At 48.4% G+C, this 19,128-nt stretch overlaps 1 protein-coding gene across 1 annotated transcript; it reads left to right on the plus strand.

Moving 5' to 3' along the window:
• The first annotated feature begins 3,552 nt into the window (after positions 1 to 3,552).
• On the plus strand, positions 3,553 to 16,558 carry NOP53 (NOP53 ribosome biogenesis factor). Its single transcript, XM_069746612.1, has 13 exons — positions 3,553 to 3,789; positions 5,989 to 6,053; positions 6,732 to 6,828; positions 7,481 to 7,677; positions 7,755 to 7,825; positions 8,720 to 8,815; positions 9,104 to 9,208; positions 9,656 to 9,820; positions 12,336 to 12,511; positions 13,545 to 13,611; positions 13,758 to 13,834; positions 14,721 to 14,777; positions 16,066 to 16,558. Exons 1-13 carry the CDS (start codon positions 3,581 to 3,583, stop codon positions 16,070 to 16,072), a joined length of 1,389 nt encoding a protein of 462 aa, XP_069602713.1. The 5' UTR covers positions 3,553 to 3,580; the 3' UTR covers positions 16,073 to 16,558.
• The last annotated feature ends 2,570 nt before the right edge of the window (positions 16,559 to 19,128 follow it).

Raw genomic sequence — 19,128 nt, forward strand, 5'->3', positions numbered from 1 at the left:
GTTTGCTGTCGAAATTTCCATTAACCTCCCATCTGCCTGAGTAGGATTTTCAGAAATCTACGTTTGTCACAAAAACAAACAAATTCAAATGAATTGAACCGATTTTCAGAAATCTGCAGTGTGTGAATGTGAATTAACACTTATAAGTAAGGTCTAGGGTCCTAAATGGAATCAGCCGCTCCCCAAACTCAGCTTCAACTAAGCAGATAGGGCACCTTACCCCGAGTGCTGCCTGAAGTGAAAACTCAGGTGTGCATGCACCAGTGAGACTGTCGGCGCAGAGTAGGAGCGCACACATCCCTCTCTCCTGTCTGTTCTGACTGCCTGCTAGGTGTATCCACCACCATATATCAGTGTAAGGGTTCATGCAGACAACTGAATCGGATGAGTGCTATCCACAGCCCCCGCACCGACGCTGTGCGCAATCAGCCCCCCGCACCGACGCTGTGCGCACTCAGCCCCCCGCACCAACGCTGTGCGCACTCAGCCCCTGCACCGAAGCCGTGCGCACTCAGCCCCTGCACCGAAGCCGTGCGCACTCAGCCCCTGCACCGACGCCGTGCGCACTCAGCCCCTGCACCGACGCCGTGCGCACTCAGCCCCTGCACCGACGCCGTGCGCACTCAGCCCCCGCACCGACGCCGTGCGCACTCAGCCCCCCGCACCAACGCTGTGCGCATTCAGCCCCCCGCACCGAAGCCGTGCGCACTCAGCCCCTGCACCGAAGCCGTGCGCACTCAGCCCCTGCACCGAAGCCGTGCGCACTCAGCCCCTGCACCGAAGCCGTGCGCACTCAGCCCCTGCACCGACGCCGTGCGCACTCAGCCCCCGCACCGACGCTGTGCGCACTCAGCCCCCCGCACCAACGCTGTGCGCACTCAGCCCCTGCACCGACGTTGTGCGCACTCAGCTCCTGCACCGACGTTGTGCGCACTCAGCCCCTGCACCGACGTTGTGCGCACTCAGCCCCTGCATCGACGCTGTGCGCACTCAGCCCCCCGCACCGACGCTGCACACACTCAGCCTATGCACTGAGGCCGTGCGCACTCAGCTCCTGCACCGACGTTGTGCGCACTCAGCTCCTGCACCGACGTTGTGCGCACTCAGCCCCTGCACCGACGTTGTGCGCACTCAGCCCCCCGCACCGACGCTGCGCACACTCAGCCTAAGCACCGAGGCCGTACGCACTCAGACCCTGGACTGATGTGGTGCCCACTCAGCCCCCGCACCGACGCTGCACACACTCAGCCTATGCACTGAGGCCGTGCGCACTCAGCTCCTGCACCGACGTTGTGCGCACTCAGCCCCTGCAACGACGTTGTGCGCACTCAGCCTATGCACTGAGGCCGTGCGCACTCAGCTCCTGCACCGACGTTGTGCGCACTCAGCCCCTGCACCGACGTTGTGCGCTGCGCACTCAGCCCCTGCATCGACGCTGTGCGCACTCAGCCCCCCGCACCGACGCTGCACACACTCAGCCTATGCACCGACGTTGTGCGCACTCAGCCCCCCGCACCAACGCTGTGCGCACTCAGCCCCCCGCACCAACGCTGTGCGCATTCAGCCCCTGCACCGACGCTGTGCGCACTCAGCCCCCCGCACCAACGCTGTGCGCACTCAGCCCCTGCACCGAAGCCGTGCGCACTCAGCCCCTGCACCGACGTTGTGCGCACTCAGCTCCTGCACCGACGTTGTGCGCACTCAGCCCCTGCATCGACGCTGTGCGCACTCAGCCCCTGCATCGACGCTGTGCGCACTCAGCCCCTGCACCGAAGCCGTGCGCACTCAGCCCCTGCACCGAAGCCGTGCGCACTCAGCCCCTGCACCGACGCCGTGCGCACTCAGCCCCTGCAACGACGTTGTGCGCACTCAGTCCCCCGCACACTCAGCCTATGCACCGAGGCCTTACACACTCAGCCCCTGGACTGACGTTGTGCGCACTCAGCTCCTGCACCGACGCTGCACACACTCAGCCTATGCACTGAGGCCGTGCGCACTCAGCCCCTGCACCGACGTTGTGCGCACTCAGCCCCTGCACCGACACTGCGCACACTCAGCCTATGCACTGAAGCCATGTGCACTCAGCCCCTGCACCGGCGCTGTGCGCACTCAGCCCCTGCACCGACACTGCGCACACTCAGCCTATGCACTGAAGCCATGTGCACTCAGCCCCCCGCACCGACGCTGCGCACACTCAGCCCCTGCACCGATGCCGTATGCACTCAGCCCCTGCACGATGCTGTGCGCACTCAGAGCCTGCACGAACACTCTGCATGCTCAGCTCCTTCGCCGACACTGTGCGCACTCAGCTTCTGTGCCGACGCTCTATCTGCTCAGCCCTTGCGCGCGATCAGTCAGTGCACCGACACTGTGCACGCTCAGCTCATGTGCTGACGCTCTATACGCTCAGCCCCTGTGCGCGCGCTCAGCCCCTGTGCGCGCGCTCAGCCCCTGTGCGCGCGCTCAGCCCCTGTGCGCGCGCTCAGCCCCTGTGCGCGCGCTCAGCCCCTGTGCGCGCGCTCAGCCCCTGTGCGCGCGCTCAGCCCCTGTGCGCGCGCTCAGCCCCTGTGCGCGCGCTCAGCCCCTGTGCGCGCGCTCAGCCCCTGTGCGCGCGCTCAGCCCCTGTGCGCGCGCTCAGCCCCTGTGCGCGCGCTCAGCCCCTGTGCGCGCGCTCAGCCCCTGTGCGCGCGCTCAGCCCCTGTGCGCGCGCTCAGCCCCTGTGCGCGCGCTCAGCCCCTGTGCGCGCGCTCAGCCCCTGTGCGCGCGCTCAGCCCCTGTGCGCGCGCTCAGCTCAGCCCGTGCCCCGATGCTAACGATGATGATGAGTTTTCCGCTCACAGCGAGCGGCCAATCAACAAGTGGGGTGGATGAGGGCGCGGAGAGTTTGGTACCGAGCAGAATTGTGGCGCAGGATCACATCACTGATATTCTGACATACGTCCGTCTGGGATTTCTCACGTTTCCCATTGTGGACGAGGTTTGTCCTCAGTCCATGTTTTGTTTTGTTTTTTGCACAATTTTTGCAACATTTTGCTTTATAAAAGGCTAAAAAAGACCAAAATAAAGAGCAGTTTTAGATTTTCTGCAAAATTCATGAACCATTTTGAAGAATTCAGCACAAAAAACATCAACGAACGTCACAAGACCAAAAAAAAACCAAAAACTAAAAACCCACAAATGACGAAGCGTGGCTTGGTATGTAGCCCAAAATGGCGCCATTAAAAAAAAATACAACTTGCCTCATTAATAAATTTGGCTACAATTACTGAAAAATTACAAATATTAATATCGGGTTGTTCGGGCTGCAGTGAGAGAAAAATAGCTGAACCTCTAAGGGGTTAATACCACGTGTTACTGCATACGTCACCATATAGAGACTGACGTGAGAGCCCACACACAGCGCGGCACCGCCTCATGGACCAGTCCACTGTGTGTGGGAAAAAGGAGGGGTAGGATGCTTCCCTTCTGCTAACAATATACTCGTCCCCTGTACAAAAATGGCCGCCACTCGGCTTCAAGCGTCTGCGCGGTGACGCACTTCCGGTCCGTACGGGGAGCAGCACAGTCTTTTAACTCCAAGATGGCGGCCGCCACAAGGCAAGACGGCGGCGTGGGGCAAGCCTCAGATTTTTTGGGGTTCACTCCCTTTTCCAAGAGCGGGGAGAAGAAGGACGGACCGAAGAGGAAGCGTGTGAACAGGAACAAGAAGAAGAACTGGAAGAAGCACAGCGATGTCCGCGACGTGGAGGAGTTCTTGGACGACGTGCGGCTGCAGGAGAGGACGGTCGGGTGAGGAGGGCTGAGAGCAGGGTAGTGGGGAGCAAAGAGCCCCTTTAATGTCTATAGTCCGGTGGGCGGTCCTAATCTCAGAAGTTACTATTTATCATATATATATATATATATATATATATATATATATATAATTTTTTTTTTTTTTTTTACTTAAAGGGGTTGTCCACTTTTGGGCAAAATGTTATTTTTTGTCTTATTCTTCTCTAAAAATCCCTTTTGTAATGGGTCTTATTAAAAAATGTTTCCCTGATTTGCCTACTATAATCTCTGGCCGCACAGCGAGCTAACTGAGAATCGATCAGTGAGCTCCTTTTGTTAGGCTGGGAGTCTGTAACTCTTTTTTTTTTTTTTTTTTTTCCCCCCTTTTTTCTCTGATTGTTTGATCGCTTGCACTATATACTATCCTGTAGACCTCAGTATCGCAGTATATAGTAGCGGCAGCAGGCCCCCGGCTATGACGTGGTCGCGATCACATAGTGAGCATACAGGCTGTTAGGAGCCATTAACTGCCGCTGCATGGGATTAATAGCAAACAAAATGGGCGATGAGCAGTGATCGGAGTTGGCTCTGATGGCAGATAGTGCTGACTGTAGAGCACAGGCTGGGAGGCACCACCCACTGGACTCTTCACAAGTAGCACCCACTACTATACTATATGTCCTCTGGTTTAGAGATGCACACATTACTAGATCTTACTAATGTCACCCAGCTAGAATAAAGGGGAAGAAGTTATCACCGATCCTGTGGATATCATTATGTAATTTTTGGGGTACCGCCATGGGGGCTTGTCCGGGGCCTCTTCACTGCCATTCTATTAATTCTCTATAGGACGGTGAGCTCTGTCATGAATGGTGCTGATCTCTCCCATGGATGGGTGATGACTTCTTATTACAGGAGTGTTCCTTTAAAATCTTGTAATTTCTGCCTACTTCTAATGCATTCTCTGCCATGGTTTATTATTATTTATTGTTATAGCGCCATTTATTCCATGGTGCTTTACATGTGAGGAGGGGTATACATAATAAAAACAAGTACAATAATCCTAAACAATACAAGTCATAACTGGTACAGGAGGAGTGAGGACCCTGCCCGCGAGGGCTCACAATCTACAAGGGATGGGTGAGAATACAGTAGGTGAGGGTAGAGCTGGTCATGCAGCGGTTTGGTCGATCGGTGATTACTGCAGGTTGTAGGCTTGTCGGAAGAGGTGGGTCTTCAGGTTCTTTTTGAATGTTTCGATGGTAGGTGAGAGTCTGATGTGTTGTGGTAGAGAGTTCCAGAGCAGGGGTGAGAATCTTGTATACGAGATAAGAAATCTTGTATGCGATTGTGGGAAGAGGAGATAAGAGGGGAGTAGAGTAGGAGATCTTGTGAGGATCGGAGGTTGCGGGTAGGTAAGTACTGGGAGACGAGGTCACAGATGTATGGAGGAGACAGGTTGTGGATGGCTTTGTACGTCGTGGTTAGGGTTTTGTACTGGAGTCTCTGGGCAATGGGGAGCCAGTGAAGGGATTGACAGAGGGGAGAAGCTGGGGAATAGCGGGGGGACAGGTGGATTAGTCGGGCAGCAGAGTTTAGAATAGATTGGAGGGGTGCGAGGGGAGGCCACAGAGCAGGAGGTTGCAATAGTCGAGGTGGGAGATGATGAGGGCATGGACTAGGGTTTTTGCAGATTCTTGGTTGAGGAATGAACGGATTTGTGAAATATTTTTGAGTTGAAGTCGGCAGGAAGTGGAGAGGGCTTGGATATGTGGTTTGAAGGAGAGATCAGTGTCAAGGATTACCCCGAGGCAGCGAGCTTGTGGGACTGGGGAGAGTGGGCAGCCATTTACTGTAATGGATAGGTTCGTTGGGGGGGTCGCGTGAGATAGGGGGGGAAGATGATGAATTCTGTTTTGTCCATGTTAGGTTTGAGAAATCTAGAGGAGAAGAAGGATGAAATAGTGGACAGACATTGAGGGATTCTGGTTAGAAGGGAGGTGATATCTGGTCCAGGGATGTAGATCTGTGTGTCATCAGCATAGAGATGATACTGAAAGCCGTGAGATTCTATGAGCTGTCCCAGGCCAAAGGTGTAAATGGAGAAGAGCAGGGGCCCAAGGACTGAACCTTGCGGGACTCCGACAGATAGGGGGCGAGGTGAGGAGGTGGTTTTTCTGATGTGGCGCCTTCTGACCCGTCTCTGCTTTCTTCCAGGGGTTTACTGTCAGAAAAAGCCAACGAAAATCTTTTTTTTGTGGACACCGGCAAAAAGAAGAAAGGTGAGAATGTCCAAAATGGACACAGACTCCACATCCCTGATGTTATCCCTGTGTATATTTGAGTCCTCGGTGATATCCGGTACCTGACGGTGTCCCTGTAGATGTAGTCTACCTGCCCACCAGCGACCAGACGTGACCAGCTATAAAGTAAATCTACTGGTGGAGCCATTTCTTATTTCTCGGTTTCTGGATAAGGGAAGGTTCACACTCGTGCAGACTTCCATTTTTCTCTTACACTGTGAAAACCAAGAATCTGAAGAAAGCCTCTCCATTCAGTGACAGACGTATGTGCTTCGGGTTCCTCTAGTAGGACCTGCGCCTGCCTCCAGCTGGGCTGTCTCCCTCCCCTGCTTATCCGTACAGGTGATCGAAAATTCCCATAAAAGCGAATAACGCACCCGACCACCTCTGTACTGTTCTCAAGATAGATTCAAGGGAACAAGAAATGGCAACATGATCATCGTTCTTCAGTTGCCTCCTGTCCTCGCCCCCTTTAAGAAAAAATTGGCTATCAATAAAAACTCGCCACATTTAAAAACACCTCCATGGACAGAAAAATAAAGACCGCCATCCGCCTTCTTGATTGCTGTAGTCACTGCACTGGCAGTGCTTCCACCTCCGGACCCAGAGACCATGCTCCTCACCACTCTTCTTTTTTTTTTCTTTATTTCTTTGCAGGTCCTAGAACTGATCCCAAAAGGCTGAAGAGACGCACCAAACCTTTAAGAATCGACCTCAATCTACAGCCAGACTCCAAAGTACCTGCACCTAAGGAGTGAGTGTCGGTGTTCTATCTGCCCTTGCTACTTGCCAATTGTACACTATGTTCCCAATCACTGACGGGAAGCAACGATTCTAGTAATATATTATTCCAGTGTCTCACGTGTCACTATATTATACAGATATGTGCACTGTCCCTCTTTGTCCACCAGGCGGCAGTGTCAGATGACCGGATAGAAACATGAACCAGCCAGGTTACACTGCCGGTCATTGGGGTTTGCCGAGTTTCTCTCTATGGAACCTCTGCAATTTCTTATGAGTAAGGTCAGAGGTGAACATAGCAAGGCAAAAAAAAAATCTGTTATACTGCTTGAAATGGAAGTTAAAGAAAAGCAAATCTGGAACTTATCCATCTGGTGAATAGGTAATACGTTGGGATGGTGGGACAACCTCCAGGGGCCCCCACTTTAAAGCTCCCATCACTGCAGGATAGGTAATAAATATAGGACCCCCATTAATCATGAGAATGGCTGTCCTGTTCTCCCTAACTGGATACAGAGGTGACAGCTCGGTGGTCCCATACACAATATGTGATGCTCCGTGCTTATGATTGACCGTGTCCCCCGGTAATCACTCGTTTTATCCCCAGTCCTGCGGCTTTATACTGTTTCTCTGCCGTGTTACTGACATCATCGGTCTCTCCGTAGCATTCTATCTCACCAGGTGCCCAATGGACGGAAGCTGAAAAGGAAACGGGAGCGAGAGGGGACGCTAGAGAAGAAGGGCATTCTGCCGCGTACGGACAGGCTTCTGCTGGCACAACTGGACAGACCTACCCTAGCACACGTAGACGAGGCCAACAATAACCCGGGCAGAGGCTTCTATGACCTATGGGGAGAGAGGAGTAAGCGGATTCCCTGGATGATACAACCCGGCCGGGCCGTTTGCCGCACATCATATTCACTTTCCTTTTCACCATAGATCCCTTGGATTCTGCATCTCAAGGAAAAGACCCCTGGTATTTAGAACAGACCAAGAAGAGTCGAGTGAAGGTGAGCTTGGGCTGAACATTGTCGTTCCTCTGTTTGTCCTCCCGACCGGACCCTAAACTACGGTTGTGTGAATGCGCCCGCACACCCCTCATTCAGCTACGTATCTACAGAACAAGGCTGAGCCCCCTGTTTGTTATCCAATCTGCATGAAAACCATTGTTTGCTGTGGATTTTAATCCTCTTATAACCAGGAAATTCTTGTCGTTTTGCAATTTTATTGCCTTGTTCAAAGTGAAATAACTTCTTATTTTTCCCATATACATAGCCATACAAGGGCTTATAACAAGTTTATTTTTTGCGACACGCTGAGGTTTTGGATTGCATTCATTTTAACCATGCAATGAAAGATGGAAACTGTTTGGGGGGACGGGGGTTATTTTCAATTTTGCCATGGTTTTTTTTTTTTTAATTAAAAAAAAAAAATAAAAAAACATGGTCCTCCATGGAGCTCAACTTGTGGTAGCCATAGGTGTCTTCTTCATCAGACCACCAGCTGATATGGTGTTCTATCGGTGGGCCGTCAGGAGATGGTGAACTCACCTAACATCTAAATGGCTACCAGCAGCGGAGCTAAACACAGATCCCGGCTGTGAAATAAATCCGGTGTCTACCATGTGTGGAGGGAGCTCGGCTCCTGAACCCCTTTCACACTTGCGGACCCCTTTCCTGAGATGTTTAGTCACATCCTAATGCTTAAAGAGGAATAATCCACAGCATGTCAACTTGTGCTGCAGATTAATGCAGGAGGTGCCATTCGCTGCAGACCCAGTTGTAGCTTATGGATTTCCGTACATCCCGTGTGGACGCACCTTTTAGGGTTTGATCTTATATTATTTTTTTTTACTTATATTTTTTTTGTACGCTACTACACCTAACTACGTCTCTCCTCCTCAGCGTCCGGACAGGCTCCACAAAAAGCCGTCTGAGCTTCCAGCCATTGAAATTGCAGCTGCCGGGGCCTCCTATAACCCGACCTACGAATCGCACCAGGTCAGTGCAGTCACTAAGGCCTCGTTCACACAGGTCAAATTTGTCACTTGTTACCGTGTATTGTGAAATCTGACCACTCCTTGTCCCACACATATAAGAGGGGTTCTGCGACATCCAAAACGCAGAGGATTAGTCCTATTGATTGACAATGAGGCTAAACCCACGGAGATTACACGACTGGTGTATTTGACCTGAGTGAGCAGAACGCAGAGATGTAGACCTGCACATGTCGGCGTCCACCCTGCTACCAAACAGTGGCATAAAGTTCTTATCATGTTTTACCCCCAGGATCTGATGCTGAAGGCTCACGAGGTCGAAGTGAAGAAGCTGAAGGAGGCGAGAAAGCTGTCGAGGAAGCTGAAGTTTCCCACCAAGGATAAAGCTCCCACCGAGGTCTGTATCCCCCCTCAGTATACCTACCAGACAATACTACCTAACCCATTAAGGGTGCAGCAACTTCAGATTTGGGGGGGGGGGTTTGTGACCCACCAGCACCCTGCAATAATACTTGCAAGATATCTTTAAGGTAATAACTGCTGCATCCCTGGGGTTAAACATCTGTGATCAGAGCTAGCGCAGACCTGACTGTCGCAGCAGTGTCACAGTGAAGATGATGGACGCTCGTCTTGTGCCATAACTTACAGCGTTGGGGCGAGACCTCTCCGCCATCAGTGCCGTACATATGGGGTGCAGAAAGGCGGCAATCCGGGGGTTACTGAGATCTCATAACGTGTGTATCCAAACAGCCATGTAGAGTTTTCGATGATCTGCCCTGTGCAGGAGAACCCCAGATGGCGTCCGTCCATTGCTTACAGTCCTTTGTTTTCTCTTTGCTGTCAGGAAAGCCGGTTACGGGAGCTGTGCGAGGGGCTTGTCGAGGAGTCTGAAGACGACAATCCTCCAGGGGATGAAGGGGAACTCGAGGAGCAGAAGGCAACATCCCTACATCAGAGAGAACGCAAGACAGAACGGCAGAGAAAGAAGGAAAAGGAAGCCAAAATCCTGGTGAGACTCTCACGGCGGTTAAAGAGGTGATCTTCTTCCAATATGTAGTAGGTGCAATAATAATATTAGCAAATACCTCCAATTAGAAATGTAGTACAGTTCTTCTGATGAGCCATGTGCACGGCATTCCAGTAGCTTGGGTATCCATGATTACGACCACTCATATAGAGACAGCTCTTAGTGGTCATAACCATGGATACCTAAGCTACTGCTATGCCCTGCACATGGCTCATCAGAACTGTATTACTGTACTTTCTAATTGTGGAGATATTTGATAATATTATTACACTTACTACATATTGGGATAGGCTCTTGGAGATGGGGTATTCTCATTAGTGCGTTTTCGATTTGGAATGTGGTTTGAAGGAGGTTTCTAAGCCTTTTGTCTTGGGGCTCGGTGCACACAACACAACGTAGTCTTCAGGCAGTTCAATGTTTAAAGAAAAAAAAAAAACAAAGCGACTTGTTGAGGTCTTTGGAGCGGCTTCGTATTCTAAAGACAGAAGGTGGATAAGGGTATGTGCACACGTTGTGGATTTGGCTGCGAATCCGCAGCAGTTTTCCATGCGATGTACAGTACCATGAAAACCAAATCTGCTACGCACATGCTGCAGAAAAAAAAGCGTAGAAACGCTGTTGATTATTTTCCGCGGCATGTCAATTCTTTGTGCAGAATCCGCAGCGTTTTTACACCTGTCCCATTATAGGAATCTGCAGGTGTAAAAACGCAGGCAAAATCTGCCCGTAAAACGCAGGTCATTTTACCTGCGGATTCTGCAGAATCCGTGTGGAAGAATCCGCGATGTGTGCACACACCCTAAGAAGTGACATGACTGTTCTTCAGGTGGCTGCAGTTTAGTTTATACAGTGTGTTTTACAAAAAAAAAAGCCGGTTTCCTGAAGCATCTTCTTCTGTTTTGGGGAGGGGGGAAATCTGTAAGTACACGAGCGCCTACACACCTAAAGGATGTCATCTGCACATACTCTAAGGATGAGCCATAACTGTGAGTCTTCAGAATCCCCGCTGATGATAAAAGCTCCGTACATACTAGACACTTCTGCCATTACATCCCCTTTTTTTTTATTTTTATTTTTTAATATTGCTTTGCTTGTAAATTTGATGTCCTCTCCTGGGGTCCTGTGACCTCCACCCCCCCACAGTTAAGCAGCGATGCCCTTCTCAGAGACTGTAAATCCCTGCCTGATAATTCATTTCCACCTGGGCATACGGCCAATACCGGCTCAATTCTGCCTCCCCCGGTCAAGGTGTTCCCCTCCAGTTGCCGCTTATTTTGTTTGTTTTTTTCCCTATGGATTTTCTTAAATGAATATTTAATCTGCTTTAGTCTCATAGGAAGATGACGGGCAGGTAAGGAACTCGTCAGTTATGGATCTGAGACTTTCAGCTTCACGTAGACAGATTTTCTTTTTTTTTTTTTCACCACCTAAATTAAAACAAACTGTAGATGTTTGGTATCTGTGTACTTGTACGGACCTGGGAAATCATATGGCCAGGTCAGTTTTACCATAGAGCGACTAAAACCTCTGAGCAGCTGCCGTCATTGATGCCGGTTTTGATATTTTTAGTTAATACCAATGCAATAGAAAACAAACAGACCTGGGTGCAGCCAAGTTTCATTTTGCCACTTTTAATGTTTTTTTTCCCTCTGTCTTGTAGTGGCTATTTTATTGTTAATGGCTTATCTTTAGATTTTGAGTCTCATAAGCTTCATTTTTCTGTTGCTAAATTTGTGTACATGCACGCGCTCTCCCCCCTTTTTCCCAAAAGTATTAGTCCCCCAGCTGCCATCAGCACCCTGCTTTGGACTGGGGTCAGCTCCATGCGGCTTGTATACATGCATCAGTCCGGCACAGGCTGCGTGACCACAAACGCCATTGTGGAGCCATGTTAATTCTTTGTAAAACTAGTCTGGCTTGCATGGCACAGACTGCGGTGTACAGGCCCCCAGGAGGTGTGTATAGGCCCCCAGGAGCCCCTTGTCTGCTGTTACATGGTCTTCCTACCCCGTGATGAGATCCATCCTTGCGCTGTGATCATTCTCTGCCTTACATGCTGGGAATGTGATGCAAAATTTGGGTGCCCTGGGGTTCTGGTCTGTTTCCATCCCCAGGGTCTGAGGGTAGGAAACCATTGTCGTCTCATGCGGTGCCATCGGTCATTCCTGCCTTGTTTTACAGAGAGGGTAAATATTATAAATCCATAATTAGCGGTTACTAAATAGCAGCCCTGTCCGGGTGCTTCTTCTGCCATGCTGACATCAAAGTACTGCTGCTCAGCAAGACTGTGGTGGTCCCGGTGGACTATTTATGACCAGAATTTTTGGAATACCCCTTTAAAACAAAAGAAAAAATCCACAGTGCTAGCGATGAGCCTGCTTTAAATCATATGTATGGAAGAAGCCCCCATCTTGCTGCACCCTTGCCTGCCATCCTTTAGTCTCCTTCCCATTTTTTTAATGGTAATAAAGAAAAATGAAAACGTCTGATTTTACAGAAAGCCCGACAAGATGCCGAGAAAGCCGAGCGTCTGCGGCGGCAGAGTTTGTTCCAGCTGAAGTCCATCCAGACGTCTCTGAAGACCAGACAAGAAGAACTGGCGAATCGCAAGAAGCTGCGCGGGGAGAAGCAGAAAGCCAAAGCCTTGCAGCCCAAGAGGCTCGGCCGTCTGAAGTAAGCGGTGGTGGGGATGGGTAAAGTGACGGACTAGGCAACATTGTAGTTCGTGCTTGGCAGATCGCCCGCTTCCACACCCAGGGGTTGATCCCTAAAGCTACATGCACGTAGGCTTGCCGCTTAAGGCCCCGTTCAGATGACCATTTCTGCACCAAGCGCACGGACTGCTGTGAGGCCTGCTTGGATGGGCTGAACACTCGCAATCATTTCTATAATCGGATGCACGTGGCCGCTAATAAGTGGAACTTTCTGCAGGAAAGCTGTTTTCATTGGTAGTTTCATTACAAAAAAGTGCAGTCTCCTGGTCAGGACTTGCAGGGACTTTCCTAGACTCCAATATTGATAGTTATTTGGCAGGGATGGTGGATACCCCTACTCCAAATCTAAGGGTCTGTGACCATATTGTCCCCTTATTTCTTTACCAAGTGTCTCCTTACTTGTAGTGGCCGTGCTGTTATGCTCAGTGCATTGGGGGTCCGCCACCAAGTGGATGGATCTGGTAAAAAAATGGACTTGAACGCTGCAGTTTCTTCAGGTACTGCGTTGTTGGAAGTCCATCCGTCCGTCCCCCATGCCGATTTAATAACCCCAAAACCATTCTTCGCCACATAGACAGTTGGCTTTCATCTAGTGTGTGTGTGTGTGTGTGTGTGTGTGTGTGTGTAAAATAAAATATATATGTGTGTTTATATATATATTTATATATATATTTATATTCTCCCTAAAACGTCAGCGACAGACATGACCCATGCACAGGTGCGGTTCTGTTTCTAGACGAAAGCTACACTGCCCTTCCAACCCTAAGCAGCCCCTTTACCACCGTAGGGTCAGGACTCTGCCCTGTGATGAGACGCATCCTTGCGCTGCGAGAATTTTCGGCTTTGCTGGAAATGTGATGCCAACACTGGGTGCCCCGGAGCCGGGTGCAGTAACCTACTCCGGGGTCTGAGGGCAGAGGACGGAGTGTGTGGTCCGAGGGGCAGACCCTTATATGTAGGAAGCGCTGTGATACAAGTCCTATAATTTACAGGTATCAGGAACCCGACATAGATGTCCTGCTGAGCGAAGAGCTGACCGATTCCCTCAGGAGACTGAAGGTAAGCCGGGGTTCTGACACTCGTCTGCCATTAAAATCACATTTCTCTAAGCTTAACCCTTGGTGATTTCAGGAGTGGGCAGATTATCTTTTGTCAGCACTTGCTTAGCAAAACCGCTATAATAACAGGAGATTGTTGTCTTACAGCCGGAGGGGAGCGTTACCAAAGACAGGTTTAAGAGTTTCCAGAAGAGAAACCTCATCGAACCAAGGGAGCGTGCAAAGTAAGTGGTGGTGGGGGGACGTGCAATCATTACCTAATTGTTAAGCCGGTAATATCATCATAAGGCTGCTAATTGATTCCCTGCAGGGTAAGTCCAGACATGGCGGATTCAGCATTGCAAACGTACGGTGCAAGGGGATGAGATTTTCTATATCTTCATACACGTACTAGAAAATTTCTTCTAGTCATGATGCAGACATCCAGATCTGCAAGATGTGAAGGTGGATGAGAAAATCCCTTTAACCCTGTCGGATGGGTACTGCAAATTCACATGAGGGTCCGGTGTATGGAGTGGGCTCGGGCAGTACCAGGGAGACGCTGTCTGTGTTACAAGCTCTGTAACTGCAGCGACCTCCGTTCTGCTCTGATTGCTGCAGTTATAGCATATTAAATACCGCTGTCAGTCATTGACTGCACCTATTAGTCCATCGCTGGTGCCTGCCGCAACCGTGGGGTGGTGATGGACTGCCATGGTAGCTGGGGGGGGAATAGCATTGCTTATGCCTTTAGGCTTTTCTATGCTTTATAGTAAAATATCCTTTTGACTGTCTGCTTCAATACTACTGCCATGTCGCTGTATTTAATACCAGTCATCAAACGATCACAAGTTCACGTATAAAAGTTGTGGCTCTTAGAAGTAAAGCTGGACACTTTGTGGATGGACGAGTTCAATGAAGATGAGTCTTTCTGATACTGTACTAAGCGTCTTCTGTAATTTCCTCATTAGCGATGTCGCATCAGATGTGCCAGGATTAAATTTGTCACTTCCCTTTTGAAAATATAATTTCGCCTTTTTTGTTTTGTTTGCTTTCACCTCTACAAATTGAATAATGTCAATTTTTTTTGTTACTTTGAGGTCTGAATTTTTTTTTTTTGTTGTTGTGTAGATTCAAGAGAAAGCTGAAGGTGAAATACGTGGAGAAACGCGCATTCAGAGAAATCTCGTGAGTTACCCAGGACTTTGCGTAAAAGTCACATTCATGCATCCGTTTTTTAGTTTATTCATCCATTTACAAACCCTTATTTGGCTCATAGGATTTATTTGCTCACAGGCAGGTATTTGCTAACTACTAGTGATGAGCGAATATACTCATTACTCGAGGACATAAGTACATGTGGGGATTCCCTAGCAACCAGGCAACCCCCACGTGTACTAAAGCTGGCTAATAGCTGTAAATCACTCATCTGCGGCAAGAAAAACTAAAACTCCGAGCACTAAAAAAATACTCGGAGGACCCCCGAGCGTGCTCAGGAAATCTCGAGTATCGAGTATATTCGCTCATCACTACTAACTACTTAGTAATTACCTGCCTGTTCTACTCAATGCCGGCTCAGAGCAGCCACGAATTGCTCCTGTGGTTCTGATCTGTCGATGGGGCGTTACTGCCTTATGTCATGCTGATTGACTGCCAGCTCCTTGCAGTTTGGCAATGGGGAGTCGGCTGTCAATCACCATGACGTTGGCAGTCACTCCTCGATGGCGCAGAGTGGAAGAGAGAAAGCTGCTCTGTTGATTACTCCTGCGGCTTCTGCCAATATCAAATCGGTGACTGATCTGTGGCAGCGGGGATCTGCTCTGGGCAGAACAGGTAGGTAGTTGACATCTACCTGCCTGTTTATTTTTTACTATGGGTCTAAGAACCTTTTTAATGGTGAAGCTCTGAGTGCAAACACAAGGGGCGGATGTGTTGCTGTCATGGTGCAACCAAAAACCCCTTAATTATAACTAGATTTTTAGAAAACCTTTTTTTATTATTATATCTTAGATTAAATTTACAAGCCTGCCCGGTTGTGCCACCTTGGGATGCGTAGCCGGCCTTCTAATGCGTCTGTCCTTTTTACATGCCCATTTGATGCCCTGGTTGGAATCCATCCAGATCTGACGTTCTGTTCCAAATTTATATCTTTTCATAAGACGGGATAAAACAAAGTCAAGGATTTCACTCATTGCAAAAAAATAAAGTGTGAAATCGGCTTGTACAGCGGAGATTTTACTGCGGATTTGCAGCCATCTTCGTCCCATCTGAGCAGACTTTTAGCAGCTTATAGAAACCAACATCGCCGACTAGGTTAACCCCTTATGGGATCTTAAAGATACCTTTTAAATATATGAAGGAGAAGCCCTTTTACACCCAGGCCGTGGCGGGGAATGTGGATTTAGAGCTGCGTCGTCTCCTCTTGTTACATCTTGTGGTTTCATGCAATTCTTGTCAATTTGATCTCGTCAATCAGGGCCTAATGTGGACAGGAGCATCTCGACCCGGACTGCATCCTCAGGGGGGCTAACATCTGAACGGACCCCCACAGTGACTGTGTCTTCTGTCTCCAGTCGCTTCAGCCGGCTCATTATGCCTATTGGATTAGCAGGATTCATCAGGTCACCGCCATCACTTCCGTGTTTATCCAGATTGAATTATTTCACCTCGGCCGCTGTCTGCGGGATAACTGGTGTCAGATCTGTACGACACGTCCCATTACCAGATGCTAGAATACAACCGAACTGCAGGTTTCCCACACATCGACTATTGCGCCATGCAGCAAGAAAGGCGTGGGTGTTGCTGTACGGCTCGGGAACCGGTGCTGGCACCCAAAACTACAAGATCACGAAACGCGTGGCTCCCAAGACGGCTGACGTCACGCTGCCTCTCCTTGTACATCAAATATCGTTGCCTTTTGTAGGGACTTTAATATGTATTTCCTGTGCAAATAAATATCTATTTTGGAATTTGTAATGTTCTGTCTCGACGCATAGTGTGAGACGAAACTCGCTAGCAATGCACATTGTCAAAGTTTTAACTCCTTCACCCTTTGGGCATTTCCTGTTTTTTATTTGTTTTATTTTAACTTTTTTTTTTTTTTTTACATCAATATAGCCATTTTATCATTTGCTACACTGGAAAGCGGGGGAAAACAAATCAAAGTATGTTGATATTGCAAAGAAGAAGCTAAATCTCACAATTTGTTTGTTTTGAGATATATATATATATATATATATATATATATATATATATATATATATATATATATATATATATATATATATATATATATATTATTTTTTTACTTTTTTTTTGTCATGTTTGGTATATGGTAAAACTGACCTGACAATATAATTCTCCAGGACATTACAAGTGTGCAGGCTTTTGCTTTAAGTGGTTAAAAAAAAAAAAAATGTTTGAAAACCTGTCCCGTGTCCCCCAATGAGGCGACGGAGTAAAAATGTTTGAAAATCTGTAAGGGAAAAAAAAATCTTTGCTACCTGAGCTGACTTTTTTTTTTTTTTTCTGATGCCATTTTATGGTAGATAAATCTCTTGATCGCTGCAATATTGCATTGGCCAACAAACCAAGAATCGGGGTTTTTGTTTGTTTTTTTCCTATATTTTTTTTTTTCCCATTACGCAGTTTACAGATTGTATTAATTTATTTTAGATTTTGATCAGACTTTTACGAGCGCAGTGATACCAAAGATTTTTTTTTTTTTTTTTTTTAATTTACTGTAGTTAATACTCCCTTTAGGGGACGTGAAGCTGTCATTGTCAGATCGCCTATGCTATACACAGGAGTGCGTCAGCCCTGCTAAGTATAGAGAAAATCATGATCTATGAACGTTATTGACAGGAGGATCATAACGACAGGCACGGGGGGGGGGGGGGGGGGGTCTTAAGCGGATCCCTGGTTACCAGGACAACCCATCGGCACCCTGTGATCACAAGTGTACCGATGGGAGCGTTGGATTTAACGGGTTAATAGCCGTGGGCTCTATTTTGCATGTTTTCACCCAGTTTTTCTGTAGTGTCCCTGCCGTTCGCAGTTCCTATCATACAGGGATCTGTGTACACACACCACCTAGATGTGGCTGAGACCTTGCGCTTTAAGTTTTTTTTTTTTAGGATTTATTTCCTGGCTTAGAAACTAGATGATGGCTCTCCTGATCCTTGGGGCCCGGTGATCCGCCACCCAAAAAAAAAAGCACAAAAAAAAAAAAAAAGCCAGGCATCCTGGTGGCTAGGAGGTGGTTTGCTGGGCTTCCTCCCAATGTGGCTGTCAATTCTCTCCTCTCTACAAGCACTGGAAAAATGGAATGATGGCTGCAGAAAACTTCCATCGTGTCCTTGTCGTTTTTTTTTTTTTTTTTTTTTACTTGTACATATTTTGCAGCGTTGTCATCACTCACAATCCAAATTTCCTATCCGTGTGTTATTTATTTTTTTTTTTTGGGGGGGTATTGCCGGCTGCACCCGGAGATTAGTCACCTGTTCGTGGGGAAACTACATAAGCTGCATGCACTTAATGTGAAAAAGGGCAATCGTCTCACCTGTCCGGGTGCATGGCAAAATACTCCAGCAATAGCCACTGTCCAGACCATAGCCGGCGCCCGCATATTAAAAGAATACCTTTATTGATCAGGTAATATAAAAGGCAGAAAAAATGGTTGAAGACAATAGCACAAAAAATATATATTCTCTGCGCTCACAGGCAACATGTTTCCGACCTACGTTGTCCTTTATCGAGCCTTCACGAACAACCATGTAGGTCTGAAACATGTTGCCTGGGAGCGCAGAGAATATATCTTTTTTTGCATTTTTCACTTTTGTGCTGTTTTCAACCTTTTTTTTTTTTTTTTGTGCCTTTTTATATTACTGGATCAATAAAGCAATGATTTTCTGAAGATGTGAGCCCCATGTGCTTACTGCCCTTGATGGGATATTGCATGGCCAATATTTTATATATTTTTTCTTCCCATAGTGGATTGGCACCAGTGTGAGTCGTTGACTGGCGCACTATGCGGCTGTTCTACGAGCCGGTGACTGCGCCATATGGCACGTTACTGGGCTTATTGGGAGAGGAAACGCTTTTGATTAAATTACGCAGTGTGTCAGGTATCGGGAGATCCCAATGGAGTCTGCAGAAGTTCCCGGTCTGTGCTTAATGCAGAAATGTCCTTTTTTTCCCTCTAATCCCCGGCTGCTCACTCACTGCGCGTCTGCCGGCTGATGTGAGGCTTCTTGGCTTTGCTCCATGTATTATTCAAGGGATTAATGCATTTTCGATGTCTTACATTTTGTTTTCGCTTCCTTCTTTCCTGCTGATGCCACCAAAATAGAAACACTGATTTTGTATTTTTCGTTTTTGCATCCCCCCCCCCGCCTGCGCGCCTGTCCTTTTTATCCATTCTAAATTTAGCTGTGAGGCCGCCCTGCGGATCTAGCGGCGGAGGGAAAGATGGGGGCTCGCGTGTAGGGGAGCGAGCGTGCTGGTCTCCGAGGCTACCTTGTTCTGCACTGCTGATGAA

The sequence above is a fragment of the Ranitomeya imitator genome, chromosome 2, assembly GCF_032444005.1.
Source record: "Ranitomeya imitator isolate aRanImi1 chromosome 2, aRanImi1.pri, whole genome shotgun sequence".
NCBI classification, from domain to species: domain Eukaryota; kingdom Metazoa; phylum Chordata; class Amphibia; order Anura; family Dendrobatidae; genus Ranitomeya; species Ranitomeya imitator.

Excerpts from the sequence above, each read along its gene's own strand:
- NOP53 (XM_069746612.1), top strand. The coding sequence starts at position 3,581 with ATGGCGGCCGCCACAAGGCAAGACGGCGGCGTGGGGCAAGCCTCAGAT. Across the intron at positions 6,054-6,731 it reads CACCGGCAAAAAGAAGAAAG|GTCCTAGAACTGATCCCAAA; the intron begins GTGAGAATGTCC and ends ATTTCTTTGCAG. Across the intron at positions 9,821-12,335 it reads AAAAGGAAGCCAAAATCCTG|AAAGCCCGACAAGATGCCGA; the intron begins GTGAGACTCTCA and ends CTGATTTTACAG.